The 17,732-nt window shown below is 54.2% G+C and overlaps 1 protein-coding gene across 2 annotated transcripts in view; it reads left to right on the top strand.

Annotated features, from left to right (window-relative positions):
- Positions 1-17,732, top strand: part of MINDY4 (MINDY lysine 48 deubiquitinase 4) — a 119,582-nt gene that overhangs the window by 65,091 nt on the left and 36,759 nt on the right. For both annotated transcript variants that reach the window (XM_040259689.1, XM_040259690.1), the window contains exons 9-12: positions 1,010-1,098; positions 10,283-10,381; positions 11,993-12,056; positions 13,126-13,191. In XM_040259689.1, the coding sequence (XP_040115623.1) occupies positions 1,010-1,098; positions 10,283-10,381; positions 11,993-12,056; positions 13,126-13,191 (318 nt within the window). The remainder of the gene's footprint in view (positions 1-1,009; positions 1,099-10,282; positions 10,382-11,992; positions 12,057-13,125; positions 13,192-17,732) is intronic.

The following is a 17,732-nucleotide window of genomic DNA, read 5'->3' as shown; positions in this document are numbered from 1 at the left end:
GAGAGGGAATGGGGTGGGGGCCCCTGTGTCTACTTGGGGTTACCAGAGAGGGTCCTTTAGCTGAGTACCTCGAGTGGTGATTTTACAGGTAGAGCTGGGGAAAGGATGCTGGAAACAGGTGGCAGCTTGAACAAAGGGAGACTTGTGAATACCTAGGAACTGCAGAAGGTGGCAGAAGTATCTGATGTGAGAACCAGGAGACGTGAGGAGGAGAGGACATAGGCAGGGAAACGCAAGTAGCTTGTGGCAGGATCTGAATGTGGCTTAAACACATTTCCCAAAAGGCGTATCTTCAGGGCCAGAAGATACTATAAAATCCAGCAGCTCATCCAGATTCCATTTCTCAAGCCCCAGGAGCCTCCCCCTGCCCCACACTGCCCCAAGGAAGACCACCTGCTTCTGTCCCTACCTTGGGCAAGTCTGCACATTTTCTCGCACCCTGAGTTCAAGAGCACCTGCGGGCCCTGCTCTGATAGTCCTCGTACTTGTTGATGGCTGCAGGGCTGAGCTTCTCAAGGAGCCCCCTCCCTCTGAGACACAACTGCTGGGTGCTGAGGCAGGCTATGGGCCGGGGACAATGTTGCTCACACAAGTGGAGGTGGCCCAGGGGGATCGCATTTAGCAGAGGAGGTCAGGGAAGCCTTCCTGGAGGAGGCGGCCTTTAGGATGGGTAGATAATTAATGCCCTCAGCCTGTGGACATGGAAACATGTCTCTGGATGAGTAGACATCTGTGATGGTGCCTCTGGTGGGTTGTGAAGAGTTGCTTTCCTCCCATTCATGCATCACACATGCATTCCTCTAGCAATGGGTTCTGGGGTCTTTGCCACCTTTTCCCTGTCACTGAGGGTCGGCACTCCAGGGAAGCAGACACCACAACAGAGACCCCTGTTTGAGGGACCTGGGATCCCCGTTTTCTGTAACCTGTGGGCAGAGGTTGGTTCTGGAGGAACAGAAGGCTAAGCCCTGGGTCAGTTCTCACAGGCACTCACGCATGTCCTTCTTTGCAGGGTGGTCCCTGTGGGGTCCTGGCGGCTGTCCAGGCCTGTGTCCTGCAGAAACTCCTGTTTGAAGGAGATAGCAGCGCTGACTGTGCTCGGTAAGTCAGTGCTCATTCCGGCAATATCTTCTTTTCCCAAGGCTTCTCCTCACTGTCCAGAACAAATAAGCAAGGAAACGTGTGTTTGTTCCCTGATATTTCCCGTCTTCTGGAAAGGGAAATGGAGGCTGGCTAACAGGGCCAGCACAGGCCTGTTTAAATGACCTGCATGTGTTTGTGTCTTGTGAGCGGGCAAGTCCTGTTCCACATGAGAATCAGAAGCTGGGACAGCATTGAAACTCAGGCCATCCCCCGCCCCCCCAACCCAGGAATGGAGCAGCAGCTGCCCGAATCCTGTCCACACCCAGGTCACTGACCCCTGCGCTGAGCCCAGGCCTCCCCTCCCTCCCCTTGTTACCCCATCTCTGCCAGCAGCCATCTCCCCACACATGGTCCAACCAGCCCCACAGGACATGGCTTCCACCCTTGGCCATTCATTCTCCTCCTCACACGCTGAGTTTTTGCACACAGCTCATTCTCACGCTCACTCTCTCAACAGATGTTTCTGGAACATTCTGTGCAGGCACAAGTGATATAGAGAGGAATAGATGCATTCTCTGTTTTCCAGGGTGCTCTGTGAGGTTGAGGGACAGAGAGAAAACCTTGATCCTAGCCTGTGGTCAGTGCTCAGTTAGAAGGATTATTGAGGGGCTGGCTGGGGGCAGACCAGCTTGGCCAATTTGAAGAGGCAGCTCTCTTAACCTATAACTGCATTCCCAATTGTTTTGAGTAACCCTCAGAGTTACAGAACTTCTGGCACTTATTCTTTTTTTTTTTTTTTTTTCAGTTGAAATCTAACATACATACTGGAGAAGGAAGTGGCAACCCATTCCAGTATTCTTGCCTGGGAAATCCCATGGTCAGAGAAGCCTGGCAGGCTATATAGTCCATGGGGTCACAAGAATTGGACATGACTTAACAACTAAACCACCACCACAACATACATACAGAAGAGTACACAACTCAAGAAAGTGCACAACTCCTGTATGTTCTGTTTAATGAATTTTTGCAAAATCACACACTCATGAACACATCCCCAGATGAAGAAAGAAAATATTCCCAGAATCGTGGAAGCGTCCTACCCAGTAGACACTTCCATTCTCTTCTCCAAAGTTGTAATTAACCAGATTTGAAAATCATAGTTTAGTTCTGCCAGTTCCTGAATGCTAATTAAAGGGACTCGCTCTTGACCTAGGCATTTTGGTAGCTTTTTTTTTTCAAAGACAACAAGGCCCATACCCCCCATTCATTCATGTTCGGTTTACTGGGAAAGATACTAGTTCTCCAGGCACCCTGCCAAGCTTGGTGCAAATGAAACATGTTTACCAGCGTAAAGGATGTGGCCTTAGACAGGGTCCAAGTGAAGGTGTCTTTTCATGCTTGCAGTTTTATAGTTTGTCCAATAAGGTGATTTTTCTAATTACTCTATGAAGTAATAATCAAGGTGTTTGATTTCAAGCTGAAAGATGCTATCCAGAGGCATAGCGTGTCTGTCACCAGAAGCCCAGTGACATAGCATTTCCACAGCAAGGTCAGACTTTGTCCTGTTCTTCTCCCCTCTGCCTGCTCTGGGGCCCAGTCCAATGAAGTGCTGCCCATGGTGTCGTCGGGAGAGGCCCATGTAGTGCGTGATGGTCCCAGATGCTCCTGACTGGCTGAGTGGGACTGGCTGAGTGAGGGGCCTCTGGCTGCCCGCTCTCAAAGGGTACAGGGACCCTCTCTGAGCACATCTGCACCCCTTGTCCCCTTTCCCTCCTTGCACAGGAGAGATGCACGCAGAGAGGACTTAGTAGGCATTTGGAGGGAGTGCGGGGCCCAGCATGGTAACTGTGGACTTGCCCTCATGGGACCTACACCTGAATACAAGAGCCAAGACGAGTGGGAGGTCACAGGACAGGCCAGGTGCTCAGGGCCCACCTGGGCGTGAAGAGGATTGCAGGGGGTGGGGGTGCTTGCTGGAGACACATGGCACTTTAATCTTACTGAGATCTGGATTGTGAGCAGGACTCCCAATCGGCTTCACACATGTCCTTGCATGAGCTTGTTCCTCCCTTGGTTTCTTCTTTCCCAGCAAATCCCTCAGATTCCTCCCCTGGCTCTTCACTGTGCGGAAGTTGTGACCTCAGGGCGGCCTTCCCTGACCTCCCCAGATGCTGCCTGCAAGCCCCCTACCACAAGATGCCCTTTTTATCCAACTCATCACCTGCCCATCGCCTGCACCCCGGAACTCAAGACCCCTGAGAACAGGAGTCTTCTTGGACTTCCTGATCCATAGCTCGGTCCTGGCATCCAGCCCCAGACCTGGTCCACGGAAGAGGCCCTCAGAATTTTTGTTGAATGAAGGCATGGACAAATGCATGAATTATCCAGGCTGATTGGGAGGGGAGGGGATGGTATTCCAGTAAGGAGAACAGCATGTGCAGAGGCCCCAGGGCAGGGAGAGGAGCTGAGAGTTGCCTGGGGTGACCAGGGCAGAGTTGTAGAGGGGCAGGGTGAGGCCCCAGCTGGTGGGTGGGTAAAGGCCGGGCTGCCAGAGGGCGCTCAGGGCCCAGCAGCCTACTCAGGTCAAACCTTGGCTTTGGCCACTGTGGGAGATGTTTTATAATTCATTTCAGCCCCGTGCCCCTTCAGAGCTGCTTTTGAACTTGGACTTCGGGCTTCTCAGGGGAAGTTGTGGATCATTTCCCAACAGTGAGGAAGTTGGATCCCCGAGGGGCTGTTTGTGCGCATGGCAGACTTGGTTTCTCGTCTCCCACCCTGCAGCCTCACTGAGGGGCTGTGACAGCCTCTGGATCCCCAAGCACGTCCTCGGGAAGGAGTTCTGCTTTCCTTCCACACCCGAGAGGGAAGCTAGGGATTGGGAGGCAGAAAGCCATTCCCGCTAGGGGCCCAAGACAGGCTCAGGGTGGAAAGAAACATGTACCAGCTGAGAGAAAAGAGTTGAGGCCAGCCTTGACTGAAGGCCCTCCGGGGCCAGCATAGCGGGAAGAGGTTGGAAGGAGCTGCTGGCTGCTGGGGTTTGTGTGTGGGGTGTGCCTAGTGGGAAGGAACCCCCTCTGGGGGATGGCGGCCTGGCCAGGCTGAAGGAGGCCTGTGTGGATTGGCCGGGAGAGCTCAGCTGGCTGGCCAGACAGGGTCCCCTCCCCCAGGAGGCATGGAGAGATTCATGCTACAGAAGAGTGATTCACCTTTCTTTGGAGCCCCACAACTGAGGTGCTCCTGGTAAGTCCCTTCCCTGTGCCTGGGGCCCTGTACCGAGAGCTGCTCTCCATGCAGGCCTAGCAGAGTGGGCTCCCTTCCTGCTCACGTTGATGGCCAAGCAGACCCAAGAGTGGGTGTTCCTCATGACCAGCCTAGAGAGAGGGACAGAGAGCTTGACCTAGTGACCCAGGCTCCCTTGTTTAGCCAGAGCCACTGCAAGTGCCTGAGGGGACTCAGGAAAATGTGGCTCTATGGGGCACCAGCTCGGGGAGGTCCCAGTGGTGACAGGTTGTGGGCAAGGGACACCAGCTGCCTCTATGCCTTCCTCCCGTGTCCTCTCCTCCCACTGCCGTGCAGTGGGCCTGACTCTGCCGAGGCATGAACCTACCTTGGGACTGGAAGGCAACTGGGGATGAGAGGAGAGAGTCCTCCTGGGTTCAGGCTAGGGCTTAGGTCAAGCAAAGGCCAGGGGAGTGCGGGGCTGGGGCCTGAGGCTGGCAGTAGAGGGATGGAAGGGTGAGAGTCAGGGTTTGCTTGCAGAAGTGAGGCCCTCCAGATCAGAGGCCATAGAGAGTTGTCCGTGCCAAGTGGGTGATGGTGCACCCTGTCGGTGCCTGTGCTGAGGCTGGGGCAGTGCCTGGGCTTAGCCTGTTTCAGGATGGGGGCTGCTAAAGAGAGTCCTGGACTAGCCAGAGACCTGGATCACAGCCCGTGGGCCAGCAAGGTTTCACTTTCTCCATTTGTGAATCTGTGTCCTGCCCACATCTGACTTAGTAAGGAAATGCAACCTAGTCCTTCATAAATGAAGGGCTGTGCAAGTGGGTGGGACCTGGGGATCACCGACGAGGGTATATGCAGGGAAACTGAGGCTCAGAGACAGAAAGATGCTGGCCCAGGTTCACACCTGGCCTCCAAGGCAGAGCCAAGCTTGGAACGTGACACCCTGTGTGTCACACCATGCTGTGCCCCGCAAGAGACTCAGGTACCAGGACGGCCAGAGAGGCCAGGAAGGGGCTGGTGCCAGGAGGCTAAGTGCCATGGGCTTAAAGCACCCGAGGGCTGGACCCCAGACAGACTCTCAGTGACGAAGATATGGCTCTGTAGGTGCTATCGTTCACAAAGGGCTTCTGGGCAGAACCTCCCCTTTTTTCCTAATTTGGAAAAAAAAAAATCAATGCAGAAGAGTCCAGTGAACCCCCAGGGATCTGCTGCCTCGTGTGAGGAAAGGGTGACATTAGACATCTCTGCAGGAACCTCTCATAGCCCCAGCCCCTCTGGCTGCATGGATTCATTTGTATGATCTCGACACTGATTGGGTTATTGACATTGCTGCATGAGCTGTGTGCCCTGAGCTGGGTTTGAAACTTCAGTCCTCCCTTTTGACTCTGAAATCCGAGATTTCAAAAATGATCCGGCTTAAAAAAAAAAAGCAGGCAAGCTCCTCTGTTCCGTCTAGGAACACTGCAAAGGCCCTCACGCCACGCAGGGACAGGGACAGCATCCTCAGCTGCCGCACTGGGCCCCTGGGGGTCTCTTGGAACGAGGTTGGTGGGCCTTCCTGAACTGGGTCTGCAGGCCCGGTGGGGATGCCCCCCTGCTCGCTGCCTCCCCAACAAATGATGGGGAAATGGTTCTGTGAAAGCGGCACAAGGATGTGACTGCGCCCTCCAGGGAAATCATGCTGAAGTAAAGGCTTCTTGGCAGCGGTGGTGTTTTCTCTGCGGGACTGTCTGCCTTCATTAAGACTCATTCCATCAGGCCGGCAGCCGGCCTCTGCTCAATCGGGGAGGATGGAGCCGGACGGCAGGACTTGGTGTTTTTCCACTCTGGGAGGGGCCGTGCCGGCGGCTCAACTCGTGGGAAGCGATGGTGAACCTCATTCCCCTGAGGGCCTGGGATACACCATGGGCCAGGGAGCTGTCCTTCTGCCTCCACTTCCCTTCTCAACTGGGGAAGTTGAGGCCCAGAGAAGGAGGGGCGCTTGTCCAAGGCCCCTCCAGACACTAGTCAGTGGAGCCAGGCTCAGATTCCAGATCCAGTGGTCCCCAGGCCTGCCCTGGCAGCATGTGACCCTGAAAGGGGGAAGAAAGACCCGCCGTCATTCGCCAGCTCTCCTCTGATTTTTCTGTAGGCTCAGACTGGCGAGCATGTCAGAGTGGACAGGTGAGCCTGCTTTGAGTTAATGAGGATGGGAGAACCATCTTTTTAATCTGAAAGACCTGGGTAATTAAGCCAAACACAGGACATATTGCTCCCTGACCCCCATCGCCATCCCTAGACAAATCCTGCACTTCTCCTGCGAGGAATTAAGACTCTTTTAAAGAAACTTCACTGGTGTCTTAGCAGTAAAGAATCTGCCTGCAATGCAGGAAACCCTGGGTTCAATCCCTGGGTTGGGAAGATCCCCTGGAGGAGGGCATGGCAACCCACCCTAGTACTCTTGCCTGGAGAATCCCATGGCCAAGAGGAGCCTGGTGGGCTACAGTCCACAGGGTCGCACAAGAATTGGACAGGACTGAGTGACTGAGCAGAAGCAAAGAAACTTCTTTTGGTTTAGGAGCGCAGCCAGGTGCTGGGTTCATGGTCGGTGTTGGAAGAAGGCAGTTCAGCCCCACCCTTGTCAACAAGATGAAGGCAGTGGCTGAGTTCCCCCAGGGACCACAGCACCTCCCCACTTCCTCTGGCCATCTGCACCCACCACAGCCCTGGACACCCTGCGGCTGGTTACACGGCAGAGGGCAAGGCTGGGAGGATGCTCGGGACATCTGGTCTGGTGTCTGCATTTCCGGGTGGGGAGGTGAAGGCCAGCGAGGGCAAGAGGCTTCCCCTGAGGGCAAGAAATGGAACGCAGTCCCCACCACTGCACTTGCCCCCATGCTGCCATCTTTTGGAAAGCTTGTCTCAAAAGAAAGAGCCAAAGGAAGCCCAGGGAAGGATGGAGAGGCTAAATGGAAGGCAATGGAAAGAACCAGGACTTTGTGCAGAAACATGGACGTTCAGGGGGTCTGTAACTAAAGCCTGTGAGGCCAGGAAGATAGGCCCCTCCCAGGAGCCAGGTCTCTTGATGGCATTGCAGGCGCAGAAGAGACAGGCTCAGAGGCAGAGGGATGCTGTGCCTGATGCGGGGGGCTCCAAATGGTGGATTCCCCCTCCCAGCCTCTCCTGCTTCCCTCACTGTCGTTTCAGTTTGTCCAGTTTTTACTAACTGTGTGACCTTAGGTGAATCATTTAGGCTCTGTGCCTCAGTTTCCCCATTTTAAAAGGGGACAATAATAGTATCTCCTTCATAGGGTGGCTCTGATGATTCATGCAGTAATACGTGTGAAGTGCTCCGAACAGCTTCTAACATGATGAGTACTTATTATAATATATGCTGGTTTTTAAAGTCTTATTTGTGGCCACCCTGAGAAGCTCTCAATGAAGGGTTGCCTGCTTCAGCAAGTTAGTGTGACTGAATGTTTGGAAGCTGACCCAGGTAGCTCCGTTTGGGGGTTTTCCAGCACAGACGCTCTAGGCAGAGTATACAATCTGGGCATAACTTTGCAGCACTCTTGCCCATGTTGCAGGACTTAGGTGTGTGTGTGTGTGTGTGTGTGTGTGCGGGATGCCCGGGGCCCCCTGGTCACACCTGTGCTGCAGGAGGAACCTGCAGTGAGTATGTTCAGTGAGGGCTGGAGGGAGGGCAAGACCGAGCAGCAGTGCTGGCCAGCTCAGCTGAGGAGCAGGGGCAGGAAGGGGGCGAGCGTGGGCGCTCAGGAGCTGGGACTGCCGTTGGCTGACTGTCACCCGGATGGAGGCAGGGCCGGAAACAGGAGCTGTGGGGATGATGCAGTCCGCATCCGTGGGCTCTGATTCCAAAGAGATGAGCGTCCAGCCATTTCTCCTTTGTCTGACAAGCCCTGTCTTCCCGTCCCGCCGTGGTGCTTGGCGGCCGCTCCTGAGCCCAGAGCGCTGTGTCCTCACCTTTGTTTTCCTAGCTGACAGTGGCCCGCAGCCATTGCTTCCCAGGCGTCAGGTGCTGATGGCGGGGTAACTGTTTCCAGAGCAGCAGGCAGGCTTCCTGAGGCTGCAGACACCCCAGGCACTCAGTCTCATTTCTCAAGTGGTTGAGCGCTCACTTGTCTCATTGAAAGATTGCCTGGTGTCGGTGGCTTGTCGTCACTTTCACACCAGATGTCAGGGGTTCACCGTCCTGTCAACTCTTTGGCCACAGCCAAATGTCAAGTGGGGACACTTCCATAAAGACAACAAGCAAAAGGTGCCCTTTAACGAGCATCCTCCACACGCCAGGCACTGGCCACGGACCTGACGCACGTCATCTCATGTAAATCACCCAACACGATGCAGGAGGTACGACTGCTGTGGCCGGTTTAGGAAGTGGGGCATGGAGGGGCCCTATGTCACATCGCCTCCCACTTTAAAGACACGGCACCACACCAGCCTAGGCGCAGACGGCCGGCTCTGTGTCCCAGGTTCTGGGCTGTGAACACGTGCCGCCCCCCATGGTGACCTGTGTCCTGGTCTCCGGGTTCTTTCCTCCTCTGGGGAGGAAGTACAAACAGCAGTTTCCTCCCAGCAGCTCAGCCTGGAGCTTAGGGTGCTTGGTAACTGAACGCATGGGAACTCCCTCCGTACTCGGGAGCCCCGGCATCAAGCCCCTTTTGTTCCTTCAGTAGCGGGACACTCAGACACTCAGCCTGCGTCTGTAGGAATTTAGCCCAGGATCCAGGGCTGGGCAAGAAGCACAGCTCTGTGGAGGCCTGGAGACAGAAAGAGCGTCTGTATTTGACTGCTGCGCCTTCTCCCTTGTTGACTTCATGCACTAGGGGCCTCTTGTGCGTGTGTGTGTGCCTTCAGTCATGTCCAACTCTTTATGATGCTATGGACGGTAGCCCACCAGGCTCCTCTGTCTATGGGATTCTCCAGACAAGAATACTGGAGTGGGTTGCCATTTCCTTCTCCAAGGGGTCTTCCCGACCCAGGGATTAAACCCACATCTCTCACGTCTCCTGCACTGGCAGGTGGGTTCTTTACCACCAGCACCACCAGAGATCTCTCTGCCATTGTTGACACCACTGACTATCTGTCCTTCTTAAACCATTTTGGTCCTAAGATAGTACTGGCCCCTCTCCGAGATCTGCCTTTCCTGCCACCCTCCCCGCCTCCCTCATATACTGGAGTTCCACCAGGCTCCAGCCTTGGCCCCGCCTCTGCCTGGTTCGTCCTCTCTCTGGGAGATCATAGCCACTCAGAGTGCCCAGGACACCTCACAGGCTGGTGGTCCATAAACCTCTACTCAGCCCAGGCTGCTCTCCTGAGCTTTAGAGCGACAGCTTCACCTGGGGCTGGGGGGCGGGCATGGGGGTCCCTCAGGGGGAGGTCCCGCATGCATCTTCTGTCTCCCCACTCCCCGCCCTGTGCCCGCATTTCAGCTCCACCATACACTCACCCCAAACCCTGCAGTCATCATTAATCCTTCCTTTCCCATGTCTCCACATCCCGTGTCTAAGTAATCAGCAAGTCAGGCCACTTCCTGTCCACACTTTGGGTCTCATCCCCTATCAGCTGGAGGAGCACAGGGCACGTCTCTGCTTGCATGAGCCGCTGTCTCTGGGGCCCGGGTGTCAGGACTGGCTCAGCTGGGGTGGGTCAGGGCTGTGCCTGTGCGTAGGGCGGCAGCAGTTCTGGGCCCAGTCTCCCGGGCTCTGTCAGAACTCGCAGGCTTTTCTTGCACACACCTCTGGGCCCTGCCAAGTCTCCAGAGGCCCCCTTGCTCCCGTGGGTGATTTTCTCAGCCTGCTCCTTCTCCAGCCCTGCCGGGGCTCCCTTCCTCTCGGCTCTTTTCTTGGTCCTCATCTGCAGAGGCCCCGGTCCCAGGTTCTGTCTGAGTGGCAGAGGAAAGGACAGGTCCTCTGCCTCATGGCTGTGTCGTCTCTAACTTCTGCCACTACAGGCCTAAGCACATTTCCGTTTCTGTCCGCAGGCTGCAGCCTTCAAACGCTCGCAGGACCCACTGCCTGGCTCTGGCCATTGCAGACATTGTGTGGCGGGCTGGGGGCCGCGAGAGAGCCGTGGTCACACTGTAAGTGCTTCCCAGGGCTGTGTGGGTGCGGTTCTACCTCGGGCGGGCTGGGCTGCAGGTGAGCTGGCTGTGTGCCTCCTCGTCCTTGGGGAAATCGTCTTCTCATGCAGGCGGTCTGGGCTGAAGGACCGTGTCTGTGGCCTCCTAGACCCCTACCCTGTGCTCCAGGTCAGGGGGAGGCCAGAGAGTCGCCCTGATGTGCTGGGCGGCCCTGCTCTGGGAGAGGGCCATCCCTCCGCATGGCCCCAGTTGTGAGGGTGTCAGATCCAGGGACCCCATCCCTAGGGAGCCCTGGGGGCTGTAACCCACCAAGGAAGACCCCTGGGCCCTGGCAGCCTGTTCCCCTCTGTACCTCTGATCTGAAGACCCTGGAAAGCAGCCTCTAGGCCGAGCCAGTCCCCAAAGTACGCTCCCATTTGCTGCGTCTCTTGGGCCCGTGTTCAGATGAGGAGACTCAGAGGGGCGAGGTGCAGTGGTGGAGCCAGCACAGTCTCTCCCTGCCCTGTCCTGCCAATGAGGACCCCACCCCCATAATCCACAGAGACGGTCTGCCGGTTCCTCAGTCTGACCCTTGAGAGGGGAAGCCTCGCTTCATTCCAGCTGTGTGGCTAAGCTTTAGTCAAAGGGGTCACCCCACTGGGGCACAGCAGTCAGGAGAGCACAGCACTTAAGAGACTCCAAAGGCTGACTCCCGGTGCTGTTGCTTATGGGCTGTGTGACCTTGATTAATTGACTTGACTTCTCTGTGCCTAACTTGTTTACTCATCTGGGAAGTAGGGGTGATAGCAGTGATTGCTTAATGGAGTGACTGTGAGAATTGAATGAGTCAGTGTAAGTGATGTATAGTAAATGGTAGTGTCATTGATCAGCTTAATCATTTATTCATGTAAATAAGTGATGAAGAGTCACATGAGGTACTCAGGAGAAGTTCTGGCACATACTAAGTATCAGGTCAGTGTTAGGCATTACCATCGTCACCACTGATGTTCTCATTGAGTGCTTGTCCTTGGTACCCAAGTTCCAGTTAACCTGCAAACCCTGGCCCTTAGGATCTGCATGGCAGCCCTGAGAGCAGATGGAGAAAAACTCAATTTCTCCTCACTTTACAGATTAAGAGACAAGCCCAGAGAGGGGCAGTGGCCAGTCCAAGGCTGCCCAGCAGGCTCATGTCATAGAGGCCCCAAACCCAAATGCCCCTTCTGGTCCATGCCGCTTCTGGCTGCACATACAGAGGCTGTGTAAACAGAGAACCTCCAAAAGGACAGAGGCTGGACTTGCTCAAGTCCCTAAAAACCACGGGCAAGTCAGCATTCCTTAGTCTGGAAATATGCTCGACTTTTGGCTGCCAGGATCTGGGTTTGGTTATCCCAGGCTCTCTTTCAGCTGTCTTTTTTCCCACTCTATATCAACCCCTTCGCCCCCCCACCCCCACCTGTTAGTGGAGTTCTCTGGACCAGCTTAGTGGGTGACTTCAAAGAAGCACTTGGCTCCCTTCTTTCTTCTGGGCCACCTTTCTGTTTGTCCTCCCTGAGTGGCTGTGTGGTTTCGCCCTGGCTCTAGGGCATGTCTTCTCTGCAAGCAGAGACTCATGCATCTTCCTTTCCTTTTTAGGGCTTCGGGAACACAGCACTTCAGTCCAACAGGGAAATACAAAGCAGATGGAGTCTTAGAAACAGTACGGCTCTCTGGAAAATTATCACGCAAACTTTGGCTTTGTTTGGGGACAGTCTCCTTTCATATAAGTAAATCCCTTGGGGCTGAGCAAGCCCTCCCTATGCCCAGGCCAGCAGAATCCTCTACCTGGGGTTGAGGTGGGGGGCTTTCCAGGGGACTCCAGCCAGAACTGGCTTTATGGCTAAAAGGCTCGCAGGAACTCTGTCCCACTGAGGTTGTACAGACTCTGAAGTCCCTGCAGCACTCTGTACGTAATGCCTTTTGGCTCAACCCAGCCTTCCCTGTGCCCTCTTATGTCATAGCATGCTCTCTGGGATTGCAGTGAGAGGATGCTGGGAGTGGGAGGGAGAGGAAGTAGAGAGCAGAGAAGAGCTTTGATGGACAAAGCCGGACTCGAGGGAGACAAGGAGGGGAAAATGTGCGATGTGTGGACGTGCAGAAACTGTGACACTTTCCTACATGTTAACTGCTTTGCTGAGAATTTCTCGTTTACTTTGTTTATTTCCATTTGGACATATGTGTCCTGGGATCCTACCCGAGGATCTCACTTTGTTGAATGTTTTCTAGAAAAGTGTTTTTTTCTGACCTGCCTGAGAAAGCCCAGGAGACTCATGACCACTGCTTTGCACTGAACTCAGGACGCTGCCTGCTGGACTTAGAACTGGCTGGTCACTCACCCTGTACCCCTCTGGACACCCTGCCCTCAAGGTGCTTCTCAGAAATCTGAGACTAGCCCTCAGGGTGCAGCCCCACCCATCAGCCTCACATGATATGCAGACTCCTGGGCTTTTGTCCCACGATGTCTTGAATCCTCAGATCTCTAAAGGCAGGTCCAGTGTTGCAGCAAGGTGGCAGCCCCAGAGATCCCAAATGGACCCTGCAGCCCTTCAGTTACACACAGCTGTGGGAGCCCCTCTGCACCCCTCCTCCTGAGGTCACCGCTCTCTGACTGTAGAGTCATTCCCCAGTGGGGTCCACTAGCTGCGGGAGTCAGGGCCACAGAAGCTCATCCAGCATGGGGTCCATCCACCAGGCCTGGGTAGTTCACCCGATGTGTTTTTGTTTCTCAGCTCATCCTCCACAGTTTGACCTGCTATGAGGAGCTGGTGACTTTTCTTCAGCAGAGCATCCATCAGGTACGAACCGTGGTTTAGTGTGTGGGATGTGCATTGCTCAGCTTCTGCTTTCTTTGTGGAAGAGAAGCTGGTGAGCTGGGGTTGTTCCGCATTCATCCCCAGCCTGGGGTGGTGGAGTGATGTCAGCTGGGAGGCCGAGGACCTCTGTCACTGAGTCCTAGCTACAGCTACAGATAAAGGGAGCTGCCACAGTGAGGGCTGCAGAAGCAGAGCAAGGATGGAGTGGGATCAGACTAAGGGAAGCTGTGACCAGACTGTGATTATGAGAGCCTTCTCTTTGTCTGAGGTCGAGCAGCTACCTCTGCAGGTAAAGACCCCTTCGTCAGTAGGTGGGGCCCCGTATCAGCTAGGGAGGTGCCTAGGATGTGGATCCCTGGGCTGGGTTGGAGGTATGCGCACTGTTGTTGGAGACCCTGATAGTAGAGGACCTTGCGTGGTGTCCTGGGAGGCAGGGCTGGGCTGGCCAGGGCCACTAGAACATCCGTCTACTGGAGGAGAGCCAGTCTACTCCTGACTGTGAGATGGGGCAGAACCCAGCCAGCGTTCAGAGAGCCGAGGGAATTGAGAGAGTGGGTATAGCCATGGGGCTCCAGGAGTGAAGAACATTGTCTCTGGAGCCATCTGCCTGTGTTTGCCTCTAGGTTACACCCCTCGTAGCTCTGTGACTTCGGGTGCCCTCTGTGCCTCAGTTTCCTCCTATGGAGTGTGAGGATGGTGGTGGAGCCCTAGCAGAACTCTGTGTGCAGAGTGCCTGGAGCACTGTCCTGCGCCACGTTTCCAGTGGCCGTTAGCTTTCACTGTGGGTGTTTATCACCCTGGTCATGATCTCCTAAGGCAACCTTGAGACAGGCTAGTTATAGTCAGGTAGAAATGGGAGGGAAGCATGGCTGAGAGGAAGCGGCCTGAGCCAAGGCTAGGGATGGATGCTCTGTGAGATTCCCAGCCAACAGTTCTGATGTCTATGTGCCGGGGCTGCAGGAGAGAAAGGCAACAAGGCCACCCTCTTCTGGGGCACAGGCCAATCTCCCGCCCTCCTCTCTGCCCTCCCTTCAGCTGTCCAGGCTGGGGGATCGGCCCCTTCAGGCTCCAGAGAAGGCATGAGAGCATTTGGTGATGAGCCCAGAGGGCGGGAGGACTCACTGGTTAAGGGTCCAGGCTGAACACGCCTGCTGTCAGAACACCCTCCTCGGGCACAATTCCTGGAAGACGCTGAGGGTCCGGGCATAGCCTGGGGAGTGTTCTGGCCCTGACTGCACAGATGCCCCTTGGGTAGGAAAAGGGGGCCTGTACTGAGACCTGCACATGGAGGGTGCGGTCCCTGCGGTGCCGAGCTACCTGCAGTCCACTCCCCCAGAGCTGATGCCTTGGGCGTGACTTTCCCTGAGGAGAGGCCCAGAGCCTGGCCTGTCCCGGAGTTAGGTGGGAGGGGCTCTGATGTAGGAGGGGTCCTGACCTTGGCGTTGGGAGTCCTGGGTAGGCTGTCATTGCTGCCTGTCCCTGGCTTTCTCTGTTTCTTCATGGGCATCACCCAGTGGGCAGTCTGTCAACACAGCACGCTCACCTCCGACCTGGAGCAGGGGCCCTGGGACCTTCTCTGTTTTATTCCTTGGTCACATGTGGCCTCAGGAACGTCACCAGGTTTCAGTGGCCTCATCTGGAAAACAGAAGATGGAGCAGTTGGTGGGTAACTTTCAGCTCTTTGTCGTCCAACTGGGATTCTTAAAGAGGAAACTTAAATGCATGGGAAGGAATGTCTTCCAAATTACATAGGAGGCAAGCTAAACAGGCAGAAAGGACACCTTTTATTAAACACACCAGAGCGGTGTGAGCTTACAGCAATGCATCTGAGAGATGAGCAACTCCAGACAGCATCATGTGCTTTCAGGAAGGCCAGGACCAAGGCCACCTATGTCCACACTGTCAGGTGGGGCTACTGTGGGTCTTAGGAGGGGGTGATTGCTCACATTGTCCAAAGATCTGAGGCCCTGTCATTGCCCTGATGGCCCTGGGGTGACCCTTCGGCACAAAGATCGTCTGCATCCTTGTCTATAAATGGGGTCTCCCTCCTCCCTTGGCCTGTACCCCCAGGAGTTTCGATGATGCCCAAGCCAGACATTGAATGTGAAAGAGGTTCTGCAAGTGGGGTCCTCACAGCAGTGGGAGCTGCCTTCTTCCTGCCACACCTCTGGGCTCAGGGCAATTTCCGTCCTCTCCTGGCATTGATCTCTGGGTGCAAGCGGTCAATATTTGGCCCTTGCTCTGGAAGGTGGTGTTTCCCGCCTGCAGTTGAATTTGTGTTTTTGCTGGAAACCGTTGAGCCATCTCAGCACTACCCTCACCAAATTCATTTTTCATGGCCTGGGCCTAAGAGGGGTTCCTTGTGCCAGGCCTGGAAATGAACACTGAGCCACGTCTGCCCAAAATAAATAGCCTCCTTGCTGTGTTTTCATTACAGCTCACTCTCCTGGTGAGATGTCTGGCCACCGCCCCCTGCGAGCTGGGGGATGGTCCCGCCCCTGCCTCCTACTGGGGTTCTCAGTGGACTCAGGTCTCTCTAGAGCCCCAACAGCTCAGGGGAATGGCCCCTTCTTCCCAAGCAGTACCAGACATTTTTCCAGACCCTGCTGGTGCGTTCCGGCCCATTTGCCTGCCTGGGCTCTCCTTTCAATGCAGGCACTTTGCCCTGTGTCCTTCCATGGCTTGGCAGCTGGAATTTGATGAGATAATTTTAATAAATGTTTTTTAAAACCGAATGGGATATTTGGTGTCATTCAGTTGTTTTCCGGCAAAGGCCAGATGGCTCGGGTGGGGGTCATGTCCAGTCTAACCTAACCTGTCCATACAGACAGGCATATCCTTGGCTCAGAGTGAGTGCCACTTGGAGATGTCCTGGGGACGGTGGAAAAGGCTGGCCTGAGGATAAGAATAGTTCTCTATGTTTGCAGAGAGAGTTAGGCTTACAATGGGCATCTGTGTTCATTACTTCATCGCAGTCCTGCAGGTAGGGTGAAGTAGGCCCTGGAAGTGCCGTGGGCTCCCGAGACAACTGGCAGAAGTATGCAGGCATTTCAGAAGGGGAGCTGAGACCCAGAGAGCTCTGTCACTCCCCCAGGCAACAGGCCAGCCTGTAGCAGAGCCATGACAAGGGTAATTGTGGTCTGAACCCTCCCGGACCTCTGTCTCCCCCACCCCACGCCCCGGTCCCCATGCAAGGACATCAGCATTACTTTTTGCAATTGGCAGAGCATTTCCACCGACCTGGCCTCATAGGATGTCCCCCATAACCCAAGGAAACATGCAACGGATGTTTCCATTTTGCAAATGGGAAACTGAAGACGACAGAAGTGAAGTGACTAGCCTGAGGTCACAGAATTAGATGAAGTTGATTTAAGATTGCTGTTCGTTCATTCATTCCATTCCTGCTCCACACACACCCCCACCAAAAAACAAACAAACAAACTTAAAGTTCCTTAGGAGACGCAGGAGACGCAAGTTTGAGCCTTGGGTCAGGAAGATCCCCTAGAGTTGGAAAGGCAACCCATTCCAATATTCTTGCCTGGAAAATCTCATGGACACAGGATCCTGGTGGGCTTCAGTTCATGGGATTGCAAAGAGTCAGACACTACTGAGCTCACACAGAGATAAAAAATGGTGTCTTGGTTTTTTGTTTGTTTGTTTGTTCGGTGCTTCAACTGTACTGAACCTGCCCTGTCTTGCCTCTGAGCCTTTGCATATGCTTTTGCTCTCACCTGGAACAAAGTTCCCTTCTCTTCTGATTCATCCTTGTCCCTTGGGTTTCTGTCCAGACATTGCTTCCTCCAAAAAGCTTTCCTTGACACTCCCTCCTTCCCAAAGCCTCAGGTCTGTATTGACGGCCCTTCCTATGGGTTTCCAGAGAACCTTGTATTTCCCATCAGCATAGAGTCCCTTCCCCACCCCCCTTTTTTCAAGTTGCTTGTGATTCTTTCTTTCCTGAGTTACTTCTTGTGAGGGCAGACCCCACGTTCCCAAGTAGAGCTTTAGCAGGCACATCCTCTTGGCACAAAAAGTCCCTCCAGTAATTGTTTTTTTGGAATGACTGACAAATTAAATGACTGAGTGAAAATAAAGATTGTATGTGTATGTAATATTTAAAAAATACATACATATTTAATTGAGCTATGGTTGATTTACAATGTAGTTCAGGTGTATGACATAGCAATTGACTATTTTTATAGATTATACTCTATTTAAAGGTATGAAATAGTGACTGTATTTCCCTGTGTTGTACAATATATTTGTGTGATATACATAATGATTTGTGGGCTTCCCTGGTGGCTCAGATGGTAAAGAATGTGCCTGTAATGCGGGAGACCCAGGTTTGATCCCTAGGTTGGGAAGATCCCCTCGAGAAGGGCATGACTACTCACTCCATATTCTTGCCTGGAGAATTCCATGGACAGAGGAGCCTGGCAGGCTGCAGTCCATGGGATTGCAAAGAGGCAGACCTGACTGAGCGACTAACACTTTCACTTTCACAAGATAGTTTGTACCTCTTAATC

This window comes from Oryx dammah, unplaced genomic scaffold, assembly GCF_014754425.2.
Source record: "Oryx dammah isolate SB20612 unplaced genomic scaffold, SCBI_Odam_1.1 HiC_scaffold_18, whole genome shotgun sequence".
Classification (NCBI taxonomy): Eukaryota; Metazoa; Chordata; class Mammalia; order Artiodactyla; family Bovidae; genus Oryx; species Oryx dammah.
The sequence above is the reverse complement of the archived record's forward strand: the minus strand, read 5'-3'. Positions and strand labels throughout refer to the sequence as shown.